The sequence below is a fragment of the Kryptolebias marmoratus genome, linkage group LG2 (genome assembly GCF_001649575.2).
Source record: "Kryptolebias marmoratus isolate JLee-2015 linkage group LG2, ASM164957v2, whole genome shotgun sequence".
In the NCBI taxonomy this organism is placed as follows: Eukaryota; Metazoa; Chordata; class Actinopteri; order Cyprinodontiformes; family Rivulidae; genus Kryptolebias; species Kryptolebias marmoratus.
Genome location: NC_051431.1, coordinates 2,008,522 through 2,030,722, shown reverse-complemented (window position 1 = coordinate 2,030,722; position 22,201 = coordinate 2,008,522). Strand labels below are relative to the sequence as shown.

The 22,201-nt window shown below is 40.2% G+C and overlaps 3 protein-coding genes across 4 annotated transcripts in view; 1 reads left to right on the top strand and 2 right to left on the bottom strand.

Annotated features, from left to right (window-relative positions):
• The first annotated feature begins 555 nt into the window (after nt 1-555).
• sertad3 (SERTA domain containing 3) lies at nt 556-5,920 on the top strand. Of its 2 annotated transcripts, none has more exons than XM_017436269.3 (2): nt 556-733; nt 2,644-5,920. In XM_017436269.3, the coding sequence occupies exon 2, from the start codon at nt 2,651-2,653 to the stop codon at nt 3,656-3,658; it is 1,008 nt and encodes a 335-aa protein (XP_017291758.1). In that variant the 5' UTR covers nt 556-733; nt 2,644-2,650; the 3' UTR covers nt 3,659-5,920. The 2 variants fall into 2 exon arrangements, with proteins under 2 accessions (XP_017291758.1, XP_017291757.1); XM_017436268.3 differs by lacking the exon at nt 556-733 and adding an exon at nt 1,299-1,570.
• Nucleotides 5,921-6,957: 1,037 nt separating this feature from the next.
• Nucleotides 6,958-15,064, bottom strand: kcnk6 (potassium channel, subfamily K, member 6). The gene is made up of 3 exons (XM_017436272.3): nt 14,365-15,064; nt 10,128-10,520; nt 6,958-8,003 (listed from the first exon to the last, which is right to left on the bottom strand). Exons 1-3 carry the CDS (start codon nt 14,678-14,680, stop codon nt 7,759-7,761), a joined length of 954 nt encoding a protein of 317 aa, XP_017291761.1. The 5' UTR covers nt 14,681-15,064; the 3' UTR covers nt 6,958-7,758.
• Nucleotides 15,065-18,065: 3,001 nt separating this feature from the next.
• Nucleotides 18,066-22,201, bottom strand: part of si:ch211-14c7.2 (retinitis pigmentosa 1-like 1 protein) — a 13,121-nt gene continuing 8,985 nt past the window's right edge. The window contains exons 5-6 of the mRNA XM_017436297.3: nt 21,537-21,651; nt 18,066-20,528 (exon numbers count right to left, since the gene is read on the bottom strand). Coding sequence (XP_017291786.1) covers nt 20,397-20,528; nt 21,537-21,651 — 247 coding nt within the window. The 3' untranslated portion in view covers nt 18,066-20,396. The remainder of the gene's footprint in view (nt 20,529-21,536; nt 21,652-22,201) is intronic.

The window sequence follows — 22,201 nt, the reverse complement described above, 5'->3', positions numbered from 1 at the left end:
GACATTTGACATTTCCTGAAAAAAATTTGCGTTTTGAGTAATCTTGTACACAGGCAGATGATACCGAAAACAGAACCTATCCTTGATGAAGATAATTATATAAATTTAACATGATGTGAAAAGATAACACATAAAAGTGTCCACAAACATGAAAAATAGTTTATAAAATATTATTACAAACCTTTAGTTATTCTGAAGCAGATAAAACAGAGTAGGATGTAATATATATATATATAAATATATATATATATATATATATATATAAATAAATAAATGACAGATGATATGTAGTTTTTGCATCTCTTCAAGGAGAAGCGCAAGTCATTTCTGGCTTAAAAATAAAAGTATAGCACTGATAGGTGGGCTAAATAATCCAATTGGGTATAAACAAATATTAAGCACTTTATATGCTGAACAGTACTGTTCACATTGTAAAAAATGTCATTTTTCACAACATGATACGGCGCTGTTTCGTACAACTTTTATTCTGAAACCGGAACCGGAAGTTGTATTTGTTAGCTTGATGTTTTTCCTTCTTTCCGTCCAATGCTCACCCCGAAGAGGACAGAGGAGGAGCTGGAGCTGGGTTTCTGACTCGCTGGTATTTTATTGCAGCTTTTTAAAAAATGAGTTTTTCGGTTTAAAATGGAAACAGTGAAGTTTTAATTGTCGTGTCACGGAAGTGGAAGCTGCTCTGACTGACCGCTGTCTCCGAAGTTGCTGCTTTTTTCAGGTAATAACCGCCTTCTGTACCTGTGATAACAGTTGAGGCAACTGCCATTAAGTTAAAATTATCTCTCCCGTTGACGTGTACGTGTGAGAGTTCATCTGCTCCTTTCTTTATAAACTTTCCATCTCTTAACTATACTGAAACAGTCAGAACAATGTGCACTATTTTAGGTCTTTGCACGCAGTTTTCATTTATCGATCTGTTCGTGGTTTAAACTTGTTGACTAAGCCTCACATTTATGTCGCTAATTTAAACACTCACTTGTTTAAAGAGAAAAGGCAGCATTTAGATAGAAATACTTTTTTGCAGGTGATGTAATCGTTTAGGATTTGATGTTATGCAAATTACGTAATACTGATCAGTTACCAGTGGTTAATCAATGTAATTATTATTTTATTAATTATATTGATATTAATAAAGTTAAAGCTGCGGGGTTTGTAGCTGTTAATACGTTTTAAAGCGGTTTGGTTACAGAAAAACCCCAATGGAAAAAAGCCCTCTAATGGAATGTTACGTCATTGGACTCCATTACCCAGAATGCCTTTCGGCACGCAGCCCCAAACTGTGAACCTACTGACGTGAAACTCAAATCACGGGCGGGAGCCAGATGCGTTAGCCGCACAAAGTTTTAACTCGGTTACGTTTAAACCGCATTTTTTTGTTTAATCAAACCGCACTTTTAATCGATGATTCGATCCCGACTGGCTTCAAGGAAAACTCGTGACTTTTGAATTTCGGTGTTTTTTTGGTGACGAAGAATCGGGGGAAACGACACGTTTCAACCCGGCGGTAGCGACGAAACTCAGCGTGGAGAAGCAGAGCCGGGGGCAGACGCAACAGGTCGGTTCGGTCCGATAACTTTAAAAAACGAGTTCAATTTAAAGCCCTGCTTAGTTGGTTGTTTAATATATGTCTTTTGATGATATTAGTCAAGTTACTTAATGTAACTGTGAGTCGTGGTTAGGATTTTTTAGCGGCCTGGGTCGAGTTTTTCTGTTTTCCCTCCCAGACGACGAGGCTGACGTTACGACCCCCCATCACATTTCAGTCAGCTCCCCGCCTGGTTCAGCGGTGTTTTTTAACAAAAAAAAAACTCTATAAATGACACAGCTGAGTATAGTTATGAATAAAGCTGTTATTTGTTTTAAATTCAAGCAATCCTATGGTAAAAATGTGACTATTGGCTCAAATCTTTGAACGTTTTACAGGAAAAAGTTCATTTAACTGGACTTTTTAATTCATTTGTTGTGTTTTTGTGGCAGATATGAGACTTTAGTTGTATTTACGTATTTTAAACCGTAAAATTTAATTCATTTAAAGTCTTTACACAGTAGTAACAAAGTTTACTTAAAAAATAAAAGCAATAAAACAATGTGGGAATCTTCATTAGCTAAAAGTCTTTCATAAATTACTTTAAAAAGAAAGTCAGAGCAGTTTGTTTCTCATCAAAGTGCTGACTAATCAGTGGAAACACTTCAATTTATGTATTAATATTTAATTAAAGGCCTGTTCCTTGAAGTAATGCATTTTACCCGCTGCCTTTGGATGAGAAAAGATGCTTAAAGCCGTTTTGGTTTTGTTTATAAAGTTATAAAAGTTCTTATCCAGCATTGTGACATCTTTGTTAGCACTCGGAGTATGATTTGAGAACCACTCTCGGCTACTACTGCGTCAATTTTCGGCTGGATATCTGTAAATATGACTTATACAGCATTTTTATGTTATGTGTTGTATTGACTCCAAAGGTTAAGTTGTGGATGTACAACCAGTCCAGTGGTTTATCAGATATTTTGCTAACACAACAAATAAACAATGTGCTGCTAACATAACATTGAAAACGTCACAGAAAAGCTAATGGAATCAGCATCGTATTTAAGACCAATAAACTAACCAGGTTGTGCCTTCCTCCGCAGATTCAACATGATTCTGAAGGGGCAGAAACGTAAACTCCCCCAGGACGATGAGGAGGTCTCAGACCGGACCGGCCCCCTCTGGGAGAGCCAGCGGCAGTTTGTCTTCTCCGTGTCGCTGAACAAGTACCAGCGGAGCCAGGAGCTACCAGAGCCCAGCCTGCGGCGGTCCGTCCTGATAGCTAACACCCTGCGACAGATCAGCCTGGAAACGTGCGGGGCGCCCCCTCCGGACAGGGAGGCGTCGCAGCCTTCGTGCAGCTCTCCGTTTACGCCGCAGGAGGCGGTGCCGGTTGATGATGTCTGCACGGGTCCTGCTTTTTTAAATTACTTTCCGCATAACGCTGGAAGCAGATCTTTAACCAGCTGCCACGCGAGTGAATCAAAAGCCCCATCAGAAGAGGACGATGAGGACTGGGGATCCATGTCCACGGATTCTGATTTGTCCCTTTCGGCTGCAATTTCATCCATTCTGACTGCACTGGACTCTACTATCGATGGCAGCTCTCAGGCAGCTCAGCGGACACCTCTCAGGGCCTTGGAGAACCTGTCGGGGCCATCTGAAGGAAGCGTAGTGTTGACAAAACAGGAAATCAGAGATTACGGCGTTAATTGGGATCAGCAAGCAGGGGGCAAGGTGCGGGAGGGCAGCACTGAGGCGACGAGGAGCAGCCACATGGACGATGTCATAATGGAGGATCTGTTCCAGGATATAGACACGTCCCAGCTGGAGCGGGACATGGGGGTGCTCGGGCTCCGGAGGAACGGAGGCGGATTCTCGGCTGCGGATGATCTCATTCGCTGCCTTCCGCCTCTGTCTCAATCCGCCGCCTCCTCACACCCGTTTTCCTTTTCGCTCAACCCCAATCTGAAGTACCTGCCTTCGTTCTCCTCCTTCAGTCCTCTGTCTTCCTCCTCGCCGCTGAATTCAGCAGGATCTGCTTCTTTCTCTGGTCAGAATCAAGTCAGGGAAGGACTTGAGTTGGAACAGCTGATGGAGATCTTAGTGGAGTCCTGATAGCTTCATATATATATATATAGTAGCACATTATGGTATTTAGAAGGTAGTAAGAATGTCCTTGAAATATAGAAAAGGTTGATGTCGAAGACAAAAGGGGAGCTTTAGGATGGAGAGCAGAAGTTGATAGAAAATTAAAGGTTTGTATACTCGGGTAAAAAGGTGTGCATATTAGTTGACAGGTATGCAGAAATATAAATTAGTAAACTCTTGAATGAGTTACAGACTTCGTGTCCATTTTCTCTGTGAGAATAAAGCTTAAAACGTTACAACAAAGAATTTATATTTTTATAAAAAGAAAGTTTGCATTTGTGTTTTTATCTTCATGAATATAAACAGCAGGATATTTAGTTGCTCCTGCGTTCTTTCAGTTATTTTAATAAGGTCTGTATGAACTCTTTATCTCTTCGTTTATTGGAGCTGTTGACTGTGACGTAGAATAATGGTTGTCCTATAAAAGAATTTCCTTTCGTGTTCATAAAGATAAAAACAAACCCAAACTTGAGCTTTGTTCTTATAAACTCTTGAAGTAACAGGAAATGTTCGACTCATTCAAGAGTTTAAAAGTTTCTATTTAAGCTCAACTGTCGACTAAAACGCACACCTTTTAACCTGTAGATACACTTTTTTTAATGTTTTTACCTCGTTTATTTTTGTTTTGTTGCTGAACTGAAAGTGGAGTCACAGTCAAAACTGTGCAAGCAGAAAAACTGCCTTTTTTGTTTTCATTGCTAAGCAGTGACTCATGAGCCGATCAGCGTTTTATCACAGTTTAAAGTGTGACTCAGCGAAACGGAACCAGGGCTCGGTTCCACCTGCATGACTCGTGCAGCGACTGAGGCGTTCCCTGCTGGGTGAGCTGCAGGGACAGACTTTGGAAAGCAACATTAGATGGCGCCGGTCGCTCACCGGCGTTCATTCCTGCGCTCGAGCCGACAGCAGCGTGAGAATCTGTTCGAACAGATTAAAACGTGGGACGTAAGCGTGTGATTTGGCTGCTGAAGAGAAGAAAACAGCTAAAACACTAATATTACAGGTCAGATCTTCTGTGAAGAAATCCAGTAACCTCATGTCAGTGTTTCTCCCAGGAAGGACTGAACTTTAATCTGAACAAAGAAAATATCATTGAAACTGTATTTCTGTCAGGTGTAGAATAATAATGTATTCCTCAGTATATTGTTGCCAAACCACATCAGGGCTGAAAGTTCTCCTGAAGATGTTTTTCCTCATACTGAAGATGTTTAGTCGTTCTGCTCTTTAAAATCTCGTTTTTAATTAGAGAGTCATCGTGGTGCTGGTGGCGCAGCTTCTGCTGTCGACCTTAAAGGTATTCATTGCAAAGTCATGAAGATGGGTCCAAAAAAAAGAGAAAGAAATCTGCACATTTTTATTTCCGTGTTGATAAATTATGATTTGTGAACGCCGCAGAAACAGCCGAAGTGACTGAAAATAGGACGACGGCGTCCGAGGAAGAGCCATTTAGGATCAAGAAGTTCGACAGTATTAATGGATTATTTATGCTGATTTGTTGACGTTGACTGGGGACCTGCATTTCAGACAGACACATTGATGTATCTGGAAAAAGACCGGAGTAAACTCTTGAAACTGCACCGTTCGTGGAGCTCAGGATTTTATCCTTTGCATTGAATACTTTTAAGCAGTTTTGATTGGTCGGCTTTTAGCCACATTGGCTGATAAATCTGCAAACCGTTCAGTCCTGGAAGTTTCTGCTTGTTTTATTTTATTTTTTTGTGGTTTACATTTGAATTATTGCACTTTTGCAAATAATATGCATTTGTAAGTTTCAGTCTCGAGGATGTTTTGTGTTTATTAAGCAGGAAAATGTTCTTTTAAACACTTCTGTGCTGTTATTGTTTAGCATTTCATTATTTTTATGATTTCCTGTAACTTTGCCAGCCGTCGATGAGCATTTAAACACGTAATGAGATGTTTGAGAAAGCACAACCGGAGGTTTTATTTGTAAAATCTCTTCCAGTTTAAGGATGAAAGTTGCTTTCTACGCAGAGGCTAAACCGCTGTCCTGAGGCCTCAAACTATTTATGTTTTATTTAATGTCACACCACACGGACAAATCACTAAAGGTGTATGAATATACCGTCACGGCAGTTATTTTATTTCCTTTTATAGAAATGTGTTGGAATGGAGAGCAGAATGCCCTCACACTTTGCTTTTATATTTTGTAATTTTTTAAGAATACGTTCACCTTTTTTGGATGTTTTTAATAAAAACACGAGAAGGGAACCGTGTGTCTTATTGTTTTTATTTTACACAGATTACTGCGGGTAGCTTATGGGTTTTAAAGGGGTGCGTGAATTAAATTGTTTCAACACAAATGGGAAAATTACCAAGTGAAGAAGGAATTAAGTCTGATGTTTAAAGGTAAGATAATTACTCTTTAATTAAAGGGTGTGCGGTGTGAGGGAGAGGAGTAAGGGTTGGTAATTAATTAAATTAAATTTCTGACGACGTGTCAGCAAACGGAGAGGAGATGGAGGTTCTGAAGGTTTGGTGACGATGTTGAATGTCAGTTTGATGATCTGTCATTTTTCAAAATAAAAGATTTTTCTGTGACAAAGCTCCATCCTGCAAAGATCAGCAGCTATAAAAGAGCCTCACAGTTAAATATAGATAAAGAAGAAGTACACTTGTTTTTATAGGGTGTGGTTAACTTTAAACTTATGTAAATTTAACAGTTTGTTTGTTTTGTAAATAAAACTTCACTGTAAAATCTAAAAAGACGACCGCAGCTGCTGGTATTTTACCCTAAATTCATCTGTTTTTACTGCACGTTGTCTTTGTTGTTCATACAGTAATAATTCAGGCAACAACAGCTTCTGGTTTTTTACTTTAAATGTTAAATTAAATACCGTAATTTGTTTTATCGCTCCATAGATTGTTCTTAAATTTATGGCATTTTCTGTTATTTTTTCCTCACAATAATTTACAGTAAACAGAGTTCTCAGCTGTGAAACTTAGTTTTAAAGAAACATGACAAACTGAGTCATTTATGTTTTTTTCTGTTGACAGCTGGTGTTTTCCTGTAAATTCCACTTTTTTTTTTTGTTTTTTTACTTATGGTTATTTACCTTTAGAGTTCCACACAAAACTACAAGTTTAGACAACATACCATAAATAGGGTGTTTTGCTTTTTAAACAGATTAAAAATCAAAACATTTCAGTCTTAAATCTACAACCCAGTCTGACTGATTTTAATTCCGCACAAAAAGTTGGAAATTTCATTGTTGCAAACATTTCTAAAAACATTAAAGAGAGCAAACTTATCAAGAAAAACAGCTTTATTTAATATATAAGATTGTCAGGTGTAAATACATGTTAAATTACAGTTACAAATACATGACGAACACAACAAAGATGTTTTTTTTACATGATCAAATTTATTTGGCAACATTAAAGTATTAATTTGACTGTTAAAGTGCATTTCAAGTGTTTTTCTGACCCCACAGCAGGATACATTTCCTAGTAAATCAGATTAAACCTGTAACTTAACCCTTCTTATTTTATCTTTTTTATCCTTCCTTCACTCTTTTTATTGAAACTTTCACCCGTTTGTTGCCAGTTTGAAGCTGTAATGATCACATTTGGACACCAGGGGGCAGCACCACCACGCTGAGGATTTTAGACTTTTCTTCTTTAAAACAGGAAATCAGTGAGAAGCACATTCCAGTTGACGCCTTATTGTTTGAAACTGTGGGTTTAAAACTGAGTCGTTTTCACATATTTGTATTAAAGTCGCCCAAAAGCAAGTAAAGGCTTTTAAACATGATGGACACGAACTATCCACACGCATAAAACTACGTCAGCTAAAAGAACAATACTTGTTAGTTTTAGAAACCCAAACTTGTGGAACAAAATATGAAGTGAAACAGAAAACCCAACTATTTATCAAATGTTGGCGTGAAGTCTGTTTAGACAAATGTCCTCCCTTCTTTCCAGGATGTTTTGTGAAATAAAAAGAATGAGAAGTTCAGATCCTGGTGTTTAATCACGGCTTACAGACTGAGGGATCTCCAGAGGTAGAACGTTTGTTTCCTTCGCCACCGCCGCCGCCTCTCCACGGCTCAGCTTTTGTTGATGGAGTTGTAAGACGGAAAGGATCCCGGGCCCAGGGGTTTGCTGGCATCTTTGTCTTTCAGGTAAGGAGGAGGCGTCGGGTCAGAATCCATGATGGTCTCCCGGTCCTCCTCCAGCACGGAGTCCTCGCAGCGCGGCAGCTGCAGGAAGGTGGTCAGGCCATGCAGGTCGGCCATCTTGTGGAAGGAGCGCAGCAGGAGGTACATCATCATCAGACCCATGAACAGGTAGACTGGAGGGAAGGCAGACATACGGGTCACAAAGAAGGATTTCTGGACCCAGAAATATTTCAGAAACTAGAAGAAAAAGATTTTTTCTTCCTCAAATTGTGGACTTCCAGTTCTTAACGGCCTACTTTTATTAACGACTTCAAAGAATTATCAACATGCAGCAAACAGCTGATGGAAGTTTAATATCCAGCTAAGAAGTAGAAGCAGCAGAGAAGGGCCATCAAGTCTGCAGCAAAATGACCTGTAAAAAAAGGCAATAAGCCAGCCACTCATCCTCTGAGCGTCATAAAGTTATTTCCAAGGTTTGACCCAAAATGGTTCAAACTTTGGCGGGCGACATGCATTCCTTTAGGAAATGCCAGGCCTTTAATTTATGCTCTGATTCTTATGTTTGCCTGAAAGGAAAACTCTGCTTTCCTCTCTGGTTTCACTGAAGTAGCCCAGAAATCTGCAGAGTTCAGAACCGGGACAATCGGAGGCTGTTGATGGAAAACTGGGTCCGATTACAGAGGCCTCCTCGCTGCCGTTCTGTTTCTGGGACAGACGTCCAGCGGGGGGTGAAAGGAGACACCGTCGGACCTTACGGCACCAAACGTCACTTTAATCTCCTGCTTCTAAAGAATTAGTCTGACCCGTTTTACTGAACTTGTACAAATTTCTGCTGATGAGTTCAAGGACTTTGACTGTTCAAACTCCAAAACCACCTTCCTAAAATATTTGCTCTTCAGCAACGTGAGCAGGAACGCAGCTCTGCAGAAGAATCCTGAAACAGCACTTTAAGTCCTTTCAGCACATGACCGCTAACAAGTCATTGTTAAATGTTTCAGGTCACAACCTTCATTACATAAAACTCATTTATTCTGACTTTTCACAAGATTTAAAACCTTAAAGTTCAGTCAGATATTTAAAGTCATTTCAACTCTTAAAGGTCAAACTTAGAAGCTAAAAATGAGGAAAACTAAAAACACTATAACATCTTTAATATTAGAAGAGAATGAGGTTATGTTGAAGTTTTATTGCCAAATCACCTGATAGTATTTGTGATTATTTCCTCGAGTTTAAAACGTAAAAACAGTTCAAACCTGACATTAACTCAGAGTGTGTGAACACGGCTTCACATGCTTCTGATTGAGCTGATCGTTTTGTTATATGAACAGCCGAATTAAAACAAAGTCTGCAGATGTAGCTGGACTGAAGAAACACAAACAGATAAATAAAAAAACAGGAAAACTGAAGCGCGAATGCTGACTCAGCATTAAATATCTGTCATGCCAGTGCAACCTGAAAAGGGCCACATGGAAGATTGGACTTTATTATCTTAATACATATTGACCTTATGATTATCATTTTTATGATTTTTTTTTATGATTGTCATGTAATCTTACTGATGTTTTTATTATGTAAAGCACTTTGAATGCCTTGCTGCTGAAATGTGCTATACAAATACATTTTTACTTTACTTTTACTTTAATTTCCAGAGAAGATGCAGACATTTCCTGCGGTCCCGACCCCTCGACCCTGACGGGCTGCGACGTGATGCTTCTCACAGCTGAGGTGAGAATGAAGACGTTCTGCAGAGAAACAACTGAGATTCTCACCTCAGTGCGGCGCAAATAACACCACCTCATTACCACTCTTCAGCTCGTTATTCTCCACAAACACAGGTTTGTTCTCTGCTTCACTCCGACTGGCAGGAAAAGGAGAGGAAGACGAACGGTTACAGACTGACGGGTTATTTTTCCCTCTTAAATGGCTGCATATAGAAGCCTTTGGGTGATTTTTTTTTTTCCCAGGTTGTTTTACTTGTAGAAAATCGTAAGAAAGCATTCAGTATTTACCATCTGGATGCTTTGACGTGTTAAAGAGAACTTCTTAGTGAAGTTTGAGCTCTACCTCTTCTTCATCAGAGAGCCAGGATTAAAAGTTTTGTTGTTAGACTTGAGCTGAGTAAAGAGTACTGATACGAGCGTCTGGTTCCTTAATGAGGCAACGCCTTTTTCTCAAACATCCACTGGAGATTAAATGAGAAGGGCTTGACTGTAAACTCCCACAGACTGCAGTTAATCTGACCGAGTCACAGGAAAACATTCCTGCGGTGGATTTAGGATGAAGAAGTGAAAACTCACCCATCACGGCGACCTGATACAGCGCTCTGTACTTCTGACCCGGCTGAGCTGCAGGAACAAAGTCCCCCAGCCCGATGGTGCACAGGGAGATGAAACAGAAGTAGATGCCGTCTAAGAAGGTCCAGGACACCTCCACCTCTCTGAAGACGGCCGCCGGCGCCAAGAAGAAGCAGAGCACCACCAGAACCAGCAGCAGCAGGAAGTGCACCACGGTGGCGGGCCGAGGCTTCAGGCCCGAGCGCTGCAGGAGGCCGATGGGGGCGAGGACCAGGGGGTACATGACCCGCTGGACGCAGGCCGTCAGCACCAGCATGGTGAAGGGAACACCGAGGAGGGCGTAGATGATGGAGAAGGCTTTCCCAGCGTCAGACAGAGGAGTGGGGTGACCATAACCTGAGGGTCCGAACACAAGAGACGGGTTTCAGAAACAAGTGAAACTCATCATATGGCTTCATTACACACAGTGAGATACTTCAGGTGTTTATTTCTGTTCATTTGGATGATTATAGCTAATGAAAACCCAAAATTAGATTACAAAAGACCAATAAAAGGCAGGATTTTTTTTATTGGCCTACTAAAAAGCATGTCCATGTAGTCTCCAGTACAGGTTGTTAATATTTGACCTTAGAAAACACAAAAAGGACTAAAAGTCAGCCAGTTTTGCAGACATTGAGCTAAAACGTGTTGTGGTATCAGCTGTGCATCGTCACCAACATCAAGTGCAACACATTTCACAAAATCCAAGCTTTAAACCTTCTGTTAGCAAAATATCTCATGAGCCACGGGACAGATTTCAATGAAACTCAAAATCCTTTTCAGCCCTTTGGAGTCAACCCAACTCAAGATGGCTGCTTCAGCTAAATCAACAGAGTCATTCCCAACATGTACTCCAAGCATTAACAGATCATGAAATATCACTTTAGATTGTGCATTCTGTTATTTTTAAGATTTAACTTAAACGGCTCCATTTTTTAAAGAGGCTCTTAGTCAAATTCTGACATGAAAGGTGGCAGGCGATATGCATTCTTTCAAGGAGTGCTAGGCCCTTAATTAAGTTTTTTTTTTTAGTTTCATGACACTGACTTGGGAAATACACACTGCTGTTATAATAATTCTTCTTTATTTTAGTTCTTTGGATCATTCCTGGACAGAAGTTTAACTTCTGACTTGACAGCCAGGTTGAAGGTTTTAAACCTTTAAAGACTTCAGGAGAATCACTGATGATGAGTGTAATGTTCCTATGAATATTATTTTGTTTGAAGAGAACATAGAAACCCATAAAACATGTACCTGTCTATAAGAGTTCTGTGTAAGACAAAAACTATTCATCTGAAAGTAAAAATCACCTGGATTTCTTTTTGGTTCTGATTCGTTCACTCCTTCATACTCGTTGAAATCACGAGTTTAACTGCGACGAATGGGACATCCTGAGGGTCACTGGGGTTGTTTTTCTAAGGGTGAGACACGTTTTGAGCCGAGGTGCGAATGATGGGGGAAACTTTCTAGTGTAGACGTCATGTGGAGGTTTTAATAAAAGGTCACAGCCTTCTGCACAACCAATCACATGCATGGAAATTGCTTCCATCACTCCTAACATCTGTCCCCTCCGTGTGAAATGTTTGGGACAGAATGTCCCCACCGAGCAGCCGGGACAGATGAAGCATCTTGGAGGATGGCTGAAGGACAGTAAATAAAATTAATAATCAGCATTTTAAAGTCCGAATGACAGAAAATAAACTTTAAACTGGTTTGTTTTTTTGTGACACAGAAAAGATACGAGATGTCGCCGTTTACTTTCTGACGTCGCTGCAGCTGATCAGCCAATCAGCATCAGCTCAACACGTCTTCAGCCCCAGGAGTTCAATATTTAACCAAGATAAACATGAAGAAAAAGAGTTACGGTCAGAGGAGTCACAACTCCCTTGCAGCCAGAAACACATTTTAGTTCCCTAAATTTATTTATGAGCTCTAAAAGAAAGATCACCTCAGAATTTGAACATTTTAGGTCCATCAGAGTCATTACGATGCAACCAGTAAAAAGCTTTGAATTTGTTTCACTTCTAGATGAGTGTGGTTTGTTTCCACTCACTTCGGTCATCTGACTGCTTGGTTTTCTTTTTTTTCCAGCCGTAACGTTCGGCTCAAACCCCACCGAGCATCACAGACGGCAACAACTGCAGAAGTGCAGAGAAAGCAACACAAAGGCCACCGCTGTTCTGCTTCATGCATGAATTTGCATTTCCTCATTAAACATTTGCTTCACTGTCAATGTGACACACCCTGACAGTTAGTTGCAAATTTACAAAAGGTAATAAAAAGGAGCATTACGTGTAGTTCTGATACTGGAACTCTTTAAACCTGTAAGACATCTGAAGGAGAATTAAATCCTCTTCGATCCTTCTGACACCATCTTTTGTTACGTTCACTCTGCCGTTTAATCAGCTTTGCTTGTTGTTTTTTTGTTCCTTTTAGTCAGAATAAACTTTTCAAAAGCATCTCATTAGATGTTAAATATTACTAACTGGTCAGTGAGCGAGACGGACCAACACTTAAAATATGATTTAAAGCCACATCTCAGATTACTAAACTACTTTATTTGTCATTTCGGGGCCAGATGTTGATGCACTGCTGACATAAAGAGCAATCTGAAACTCAATCACTGGATATCCATTTACAACTAAATCATACTGAGTGTTTCTTTCTGATAATGAGGAAATTAACCTTTTCTAACTTGTGTGTGGGCACCATGAGTGGCACTTTGTTCTGCCTGAACATCCTGTTGGAACAGGAAGTTCACCAAAACGGAGCACAGACGTAAAAAAAAAAAAAAAGATAAACGCCGCCACGGAAATTTTCTTTCCCTTCTGTCATCACTCAGATCTAAACCAGCCCAGAACATCTGCCAGAAGATTGTGAATTACAGCTTTTACCACCAGCTGTGTACACACACACACACACACACACACACACACACACACACACTCCAGAGTTTCTGTTAATGCCGTTCTCTGACTGTGTAAACTTTATATTCTGTATAAAACTCAGGCTGAATATTCTCTGGCTGACAACTCAAACATCTGAAGGCTTTTAAAAGTCAACTTGCCAAGATATTAAACCGTTTACACAGAAATACTATAAAAACAAATGAATTAAACCTCAGAGTAATGAAAATGAGGATATTGTGTTTTAAATAAGAGCTGTTTTATAAAGTTAAAGGACGTCAGAAAGCAGAAACATCCCCGAAGAGGAGCTTGGAGTGGATCGGGGAAACACCTGCCAAGAACCACAAAAACTAAAAACCACAAAAACTCCTCTGAGACCCGAGTTCTGTTTCCTCTCTGGGCTCCTTCAGGAACATCAAACTGCATCCTGAGGAAGAGGAGCTGCAGATGTAGGTAAGCAAGCAAAAGGAATGATTGGATCCACGTCTGTGATCGATCATCACAGGACATAAAGCCATGAACTGGTGGTTTGAAAACTCGTTTTACCTTAAATGTTCTGAAATATGAGACTGACTGAAACAAACACCTGCAGCTGCAGCGTGAGGTGAAACGCTGGTGAGAAGAGGATCACTTCAGAGCTTCAGAGCTGCACAAACATCCAAAGCTGGGGCTGGGACCGGGTCTGAGAGTATCATTAATATTACAAGAGAAAAAGTTGGCTATAATGGTGCCATTTGAGCCCAAATCAAAAGGTCGGCTCATTCAGGAGATGGGTGCTGGGACTTTTTACACATATACACCTCTCTGAAACATTTGTGAAAACTCAGGGAACCTCGGCTGCAGACAGAGAACCTCTGGGATGTTCTGTATCCAGCTGCACAGGTGACTTCCTCCTATAATCTGGGGTATAAACCCAGATTATTCTGCTAAACTCAAACTTTCTGCAGCCACTACAGAACCTTCACCCAGAATGTCAAAATAAAAGTTCTCAAGCAGATCAAGAACACCAACAACAATGGGGAAATAAATAAAATATAACTTTAACATAAAAATATGTTTTCTACAGTCTATAATATCTTGAGATCAGGGGATGTAAATGATTAGAAAAGCAGAACTGGAGCTTTTAGGCATCGGTTTTGTTCTCTCTTCACAGCTGAGACTTGTCTGTAATTTGGAGAAGAACATCAAACATGATCTGCATGAACGGAACCACTGCAGGGGAACTTCTCGTGGAGACCCTGGAGCTCCGCGTCATGCGTAAAACGCCTCCAGGTGAGGCTGTTAGTCCGACTCACCCACGGTGGTCACCAGCGTGTTGGCGAAGAACATGGAGGACGCCAGGTCCCAGTTGGACGTCCCCGAGGAGTTCCTGAGGACGGACACGCCGTACTTGTTGGCCGACAGCACTTTGCTGAGGAAGAGCTCCAGGGACGCGGCGCTGACGCAGCTGCGGTTCAGGAAGGCGTCCTTCAGCTTGTCCATGTCCAGCCGCAGCTGGTCCTCCGCGGGCCGCTCGATGCTGGAGAACACCAGCGCTCCGAACAGCAGGTAGATGATGTAAAACAGGACGAAGCCGCTCAGCAGCAGCCACGACTTCCCCGCAGAATGCATGACGCGTCTGAGCCGCCCAGCCGCTGGTTCCGAGGCTTTCAGCTGCTGCCAGGGGCGGAACCAGAACCAGAACACCTCCCCCTGAGGCCCGCAGCTGCACGAGGTGCACCCTGGACTCTGCAGGCTGCTGGACGGGGTTCAGGACCAGGCTGCTGGGGCTTGGATTCTTTTTAAAAGATTGGAGTTTTTAATAGAAACATATTAAGATGTTCTCCTTTAAACCTGCTTCAACAAACTGCCTTGGGTTTCGTCTTCTTGGGCTACTTTTAGCTTTTAATTAGCCTTTTGTTTCTTTTAGCTTTTAGCTACCATCTGCTACCTTTAACTTTTAGCTACTGTTATGTTACTTTTAGCAAAAAACTTCCCTTTTTCTACTTTTAGCTTTTTTTTTGCTACTTTTACCACATAACTAGCATTTTGTGACATTTAGCATTTATGCTATTTTTGCTACTTTTAGCTTCTAGTGGCCATTTTGCTACTTTTACCTTTTAACTAGCCTTTTGTTACTTTTAGCTTCTGGCTATCTTTTTGCTACTTTTAGCTTTGATTCTGGTACCTTTGAATTTTAGCTGCTGTTCTGTTACTTCTTCAGCCTTTTTCTACTTTTAGCTCATAGCTAGCATTTTAAGACATTAAGCACTTAGCTTCTGCTTGCTACTTTTAGCCTCTAGCAGCCATTTTGCTACCTTTAGCTCATAGCTAGCATTTTAGCTTCTAGCAGCCATTTTGCTACTCTTAGCTTTTGGCAAGACCTTTACTACTTTTGCTATTTTTAGCTTATCGTTATCCTTTTGTAATTTTAATTTTAAGGTTTGTAAAATCTGTCTTTAGCTGCATGTTTTGGTTAAATATTAGTAAACAAAGCTGATTTTAGCCATGTTCTGTCCAGTCCTTGCAGCTGAAATCTGGTTGTTGTTTGAGCTCTGCTGGCTGAGTCATTCCCATCATGCATCACAGCAGCAGAAACAGGAAGTTGAGGGTTGGAACTGAGCACAGCATGAAATCAGCATGTAAAACCTAAAGCATTGAACTTATCGTAGCTTAAATAACGTCTGTAACTCGAGCGCCAGTGAGCCTGTCCTGAACTGAGCTCCACTTTATGAAGAACAAAACCTCTGCAGACATGAAGCACGAGTTCAACAATGAGTTAAACATTTCACTGATCCATCCAGAAAGCACACAGATCAATAACATGTTGTGCTTTTATCCGGGATCATGTCATATTTAAGGGCTAGCTAGCAAGAAAAAAGTCAGTTCACACAGAATACTTAACTCCATTCTGGAAAACAAGCCTTTTCCTTTAAATATTAGTTCTCTGTGAGATCATTTCCAGTCGACAGGACGCTCAGACGATCCCTGAAGCTCTGTTCTGTAACCCTTGGTTTCTCACTCAGATGTTGCCAGGAGCAACAAAACACCCCGAGCACGCTCTGCTGGTTCCTCCTGGAAGGAACCGCTCGGTTGTTTTTGGTGTTTTTATGAGCTGAAAGTGTCAGCTGAATCATGAGGTCAGGTCAGTCAGTGAAGAGCTCTGTTATCAGTTCGCAGCGGGCTCTGACTCATCAAATTAAAGTTTTTAACTCTGTCTGGAGCACAAAGACCCTTATTGATCACACCACTGAGAGACGTTTGAGCTGCTTTAATGTTTAAAATAAACCGTAAATATATTAGTTTCATATCAGGATGAAGAGCGGCTGTCTGGACAAACTTGCAGGACTTTTCAGACGTAAACAAATAAACTATCATGTTTTGAAAATGACCCAGTTAAAAATGTCAGAGTTTTCTGTTGTTTGTTTGCTTTTGAGTTCAGAGAGTCAGGCTGTGATCGTGGTTTGCCTCCAAGATAAAACTGAGAGCGTGTGACCAGATTTCTGACAAACTCAAAACAACAAAACTATTTTTATCTTATTTAGACACATCTCATCCACCCTGTTTTCAGTATATTTATCTAATGCTCCTTTTACTTTCGTCTGCTGCTGAAAGGGGAAAGTCGATGACATGTCGGTTTGTCTGTTAGCAAAATATCTCTTGAACCAACAGATAAATTTTAAAGGAACTCAGAATCAATCAGTGGATGTTTGTCTACAGCTGATTAACTTTTGTAGTCAATTCCGCCACATATATAATCCATATTAGCCAACAAAAAATGGCTACAACTCGGTCAGTTTGTGGAGTGGTAGTAGCTGAGAGTCATGCCCAACAGATGGCGGGCGATATGCATTCCTTCAAGAAGAACTTCACTTATTATTGCTTAATTTTTTGACAAAATGTTTGTCCTTTATTGCCTTTTTTGCTGCTCTGGTTGTTTTTAGGTTTTTCTATTGTTACAGAACAAAAAGTGCTTCTTAAATAAATCTGACTTCAGAGAAAAATGTTCTCATTTCACCTGAAGGTGAAGTTTTGGCAAATGTGTCCGATTTTAATGAGCCTGAAAGGTTGGGCAGAAAAATATGTGTGTGTGTGTTTAGCCCCTTACTGATTTCTCAGCTCTTCAGATCAACGAACAAATGTTAATATCAGACAAAAATAACCTCTTTAAATGCCAAACGCAGCTTTTAAACGATGATTTCACTTATTAAGGAAAAGAAAAGCTATTCAAACCACCTTTGCCCTTTGAGAAACAATAATTGCCCCCTTGTTAAATCAAACATTAACTTTGATTAAACACGTTTTTTGGACTTTTGTTGTGACTTGGTGCTACATAAACAAACTGAACTGAACTGAATTTGGAGAGCTACATCCAGGCCTGATTACTCCCAGATCTGCAGAATCAAGAAATCTCTTACATAGATCCACAAATAAAGAAAACGTGGAGCAGTGGTGAACCTTCCCAGGACTGGCGACTCACCCAGAAGGTCCTAAAAAAAAGCCAGATCAACATCTGAAGCTCTGCAGGCCTTAATCGCCTCGGTGAAGGTCAGAGGTCACGAGTCAACAACCAGAATGAGACAAAAATGGCCGCCATGGGAGAGTTTCAAGACCAAAAACAAAAACCAAAAAACAATCTTTTGGGAAAATATTCTGTGGACTGATGAGACAAAGTGGAACTTCACATCTACAGTCAAACATGGAAGTGGTAGTGTGATGGTCTGGGGCTGCTTTGCTCTCTACCAGAACATCCTGAAGGTCCGGACATCCATTCGGGACCTTATCTTTGTCTGATGTTAACATTTGTTTGTTTAAAGAAACATTTAAATGTGACAAAAACAGAAGAAATCTCTGAAGAGGAAATAGTTTTTACCTCAAACATCTAAATCAGAAGTAAAATTCATCTCTTTAATTCTGATGGTCTGAGAGATAAATGTCAATAATTACAAAATATGTTGAATTAGGATGAAGCCTTAAGATGTGTTTAGATCGAAATATTACAAAAAAATCAAGGGTCAACACTCAGATTCCTTTTATTTCATCAGTTTGATTTGCACAGATCAGAAAATATTAATCTTCTTTTTGAGAAATTTGAGCTTTGTACAGATGTTGTGCACACGATTGTTTCTGTTTGATCACAAATGATCGATTCAACAAAGTATCTGCAGGTCAAAACGAAAAACTCAGAGCATCGTCGAGGACAAAGACAATCAGCAGCTGGACCCAAGAACGAAAATCTGAAAGAGAACGAGAACCGTAAAGACCAAAAAAAAAAAAAAAAGTGAAAGCTCAGGGGCGTTCAGGGAGCGTCGGAAACAAACGTGTCAGTCGGGTTCACTGGCGTTCCTGTTAACTGGAAGACGTTTCACAAGCTTCACCACAAGTTTCAACAATCCTTCCTGTCAGTTTGTTCTTGCTAAAACACAATAAAAGCACATATATCGCTTAAATCAAGAACAAAATATTATTAACTTTGCATTTCTACAAATGAACGTGAATCTCAAACGTGAAATCTGCAGGGATCCTGCAGATGTTGGGATGTACAGATATGTTTTGCTGCAGGTTCCTGATGAGCAGGGAGGAGTTGTTTCATATTTGCATAAACATTATTGGCTCAAGCTGCCAGGTTAATTAAGTTACAACAATAACAACCAAAAAGATGCTTCATTGCTTCTTCATCTGAAACTGAACACTAAGGGATCCTCTCCTCGTCTTATTCTGCTGAATCGTTAAATCATTTCCAAATAGTGCTTAAAATAATATATTTATGAGTTAAATTCGGCTCATCTGAGTGAATTATTTGTTATATTTTGGATCAGTTGCAACAGGAAGATCCTCTTAACTCGCTTTACGGTAACTTTTCTCACAAAATAATCTGCAAAGATTTTAAGACTTTAACATTTTTGCGGCACATTCACTGTAGGACTCAGTTAATCTGCAAAACCTGAGGCAACAAAACCCAAATCTGAAAACTTCCACTGAGTGTTGGTCTTCAAACGCCTCTGGAAGCACTAGGATAATAAAAAAAATCATGATTCTAAAGGTGAAAACGACTGAATTAGAAACTCTCTTCTGAAAACAGTTGGCAATGAACGTAATTTATTAGTGCGTCTACAAATGAAACAGCCAGTGACAAAACATGTTTTCAGATCCTGAAACACTTTTCTTTTCTCTGGAAATAAGAACATGTGAAATAAATTCAACCAGTGGGACGGTGTTAGGGGTCCTGAGAGGAGCTACAGAAACCCAACTAACCTCGGAAATGATTTTCAACGGCATGTTTGTAAAAAAGCAGGAGTCGTAAATGGATGAAAACTAGAATAATGATTGTTAAATGTCTTATTAGCGATGTTTGTTTACTAGCTGGGCACATGGCTGGTTGAGAAGTGATGACGGAGTTTGTCTCTTTATTGGAGGAAAGGTTAGTTTCACGAGGAAGTGTCGCCTTAAATCTGGGTTAAACTGATGCTGGACGAGGTGAGCTAATCTGAGCTGCTTTAAATCCAAGAAAACAGAGATGGGAGGAACTACGGTGAAGGGTGAGAGGTCAGACAAACAATCAGCTGACAGGAGCCTGCTTTATGACTGAACAACAACTGGATCAATCGGCTTTTTATCAGCTCTCCCTCCAAAAACTCGTCCTGATCTGATGGAGGAGGCTCAGACCATCGAGCAGCTGCAGTCCTGCAGCTTTAAACCAGGAAATTAAAATGTTTCCCTTTAAATTAACAGCAGTTTGTCTGCGGATACTTAGTAGTTGTGTTAAAGTAAAACATCAAATTCAAAACGAGACAATTTTATTCAGATGCGAACAAAACTTCTCAATTGTTGTCTTTGTCCTACTTTTAATTAAACGGTTTAAATAATTGCAGATAATTAAATTGTGTTTTATTGGAGTTTTAAATCAAGAATTGTTTTGTTTTGCAGGCGAACCGGGCAGATGAAGATCAGCGAGTTTGAAGTGCCGACCTTCCAAAATGATTAAATTAACACTTTAATGCGTTTTTCATTTTTATCAATTAAGTTAATTCATTGCAAGAAAATATTTTCTGCTGATAAAGGTTTAACAGCACAACGGTTGGACAGCGGTTGTTCTGTGAAACTACATTAACAGGAAGGACTAAAAATCCTTCACCGAACCGCGGAGCTACAAGTCTTCATGCTCTGATCAGCCGGACACGTGGGAGGGTTCAGGTCCGAGCTCAGGATGGTGAACAGACATGTGAGAAGGAAACGCGTCACCAGTGCACATCAGTTCGTCCGAAACGCCAGAATCTGCTCAGACGTAAAGAAACAGGAAGTGTGCAAAGTGTAGAAAAGTCAGAGTTCGGACTTCAGTCCTCAGGAGTCACTCCACGACGTTTCTGTTGTAATCGTACGACAGGCGGCGCTTGGCGGCAGCGTGATGAGCGTGCTGATTGGCTGACGGGAGGCCGGGGGAGAGATGGCGGTTTGTCGTCCACGAAGCAGATCTGCTTTCCTGCAAGGATCCCGACACAAAGATGATTAAAATCAGCATCCATCATCAAATTCATTCAAACACTTCAGGTGTTTTAATAACTTAATTATATTAATTAGCAACCAATTAACCAAAATAACATCCAGGTTAAGTGAAAATGACACCTGATGAGTCGGCACATGTCCAGCTGCTTTAATCTGTAATCATTTTAATCCCAGTCCCACACAGACAGCCTTTCTCCTCCAGCACTGATGAAGCATATTTCATTTACATTCCACATATAAAAACAGGTTTGATTCCTTATTATCTTCTCAGTTCAGATTCTTTTATTGCGCAGGTATAATGTCTGCTTTTAGCAGCTCATTTTATTTGATTATAAAGTTCATATCTGACAGAACTGAGTTCAGCCTGTTGGTCCGATCCTCAGCCAGAAGAGTTGTCGGAGCTCAAAAAGTCAAGAAATTTGTGTTTCTCAGAAAAGATTTAGCTGATTTTTCATATTCCTACTGAATGTGGCACATTTAAGGGCAAAACAACAACAAAACCAGGCTGACACCTCCGCTTTATTTGCTTTAAATGCAACTTTATTTAATGAGATTACAGATTAAACAACCTTAGGGAATGGTCACAGAACTAGTTTGGGGTAATTTTAGTGCTTATATGTTCCTAAATAAGTAAAGAATTTGGAAGTTTTTCCAAATAAAATCATGTAAAGAAGTCTGGCCTCACGTTTGCAGGAGTCCTGCCGTTGTCTGACCTGATTTGCTTGTTCTGTTAATTTATCACCAACTGTGAACTGAGAGCGTTTTGCATATTTCAGCTGCTAAATGAAACAGCAGCAGGTTTCCCTGCAAGGATCCACATGTCAGCGTGATCAGCTTGTTCTGCACGACTTTCAGTTGCTTCAGGATAAAAATAAATCTGTAAACACAGCTCCGAGCCCTCGATGTGCAGAGTTAATGAGCATTTACTGCAAATTGAAATGTCTCGAATGTAACTTCAGACGACAGCTCTTCAGGGTTTACTCACAGCGACCGGCTGCTGCAGATGTAAAGTCTTCAGCAGAAGGTCACGAGACGTCCGGCTTGCTCTCTTGTAGCTCCGTCCGATCATTTTGTTCAAGTCATGGAAATTATCCAGGAGCCTGCAGAGGCAAACACGAACAACAAGAGGAATAAAACAAACTGGGGCGCCAGATGAATCGGCTGCAAAAATCCTGCTAGAACAACTTCAGATGAGTTCTCACAGAAGGATATTTACCTAGAAATGTCATTTAAATGAAGATAGTTTTATTAAAAAAAAGCAATTCTGTTTGTTTGCCAACTCTTAAAAACGAGACTAGTGCACCTAAAACATGAAACCAAAACTCTGATTTTGATTTAGCTTGTAAAACAAATAATACCAACACTTAATAATCTGTTCTATCCTACCACAGAAGTTAAACTCAACCATTTCCAACTTGCAGTTCACCAAATGAACCACTTGGTGGCACTGTTTCATTTTTTAAATCTAATACTTCACTGACCATTTTGAATCAACTCTGTCTGCTATGGGGCGCCGTTTGTAAAGGAGCTTGTGCTCAAAATTCATGCCTAAATTTTGTCACATTTAGCTTCAAACACTGTTTTAAAATGTAGTGTTGATTTTCTGATGTCACTTTTTACAACATTTAGCTAATTACATGTAATTGTTAC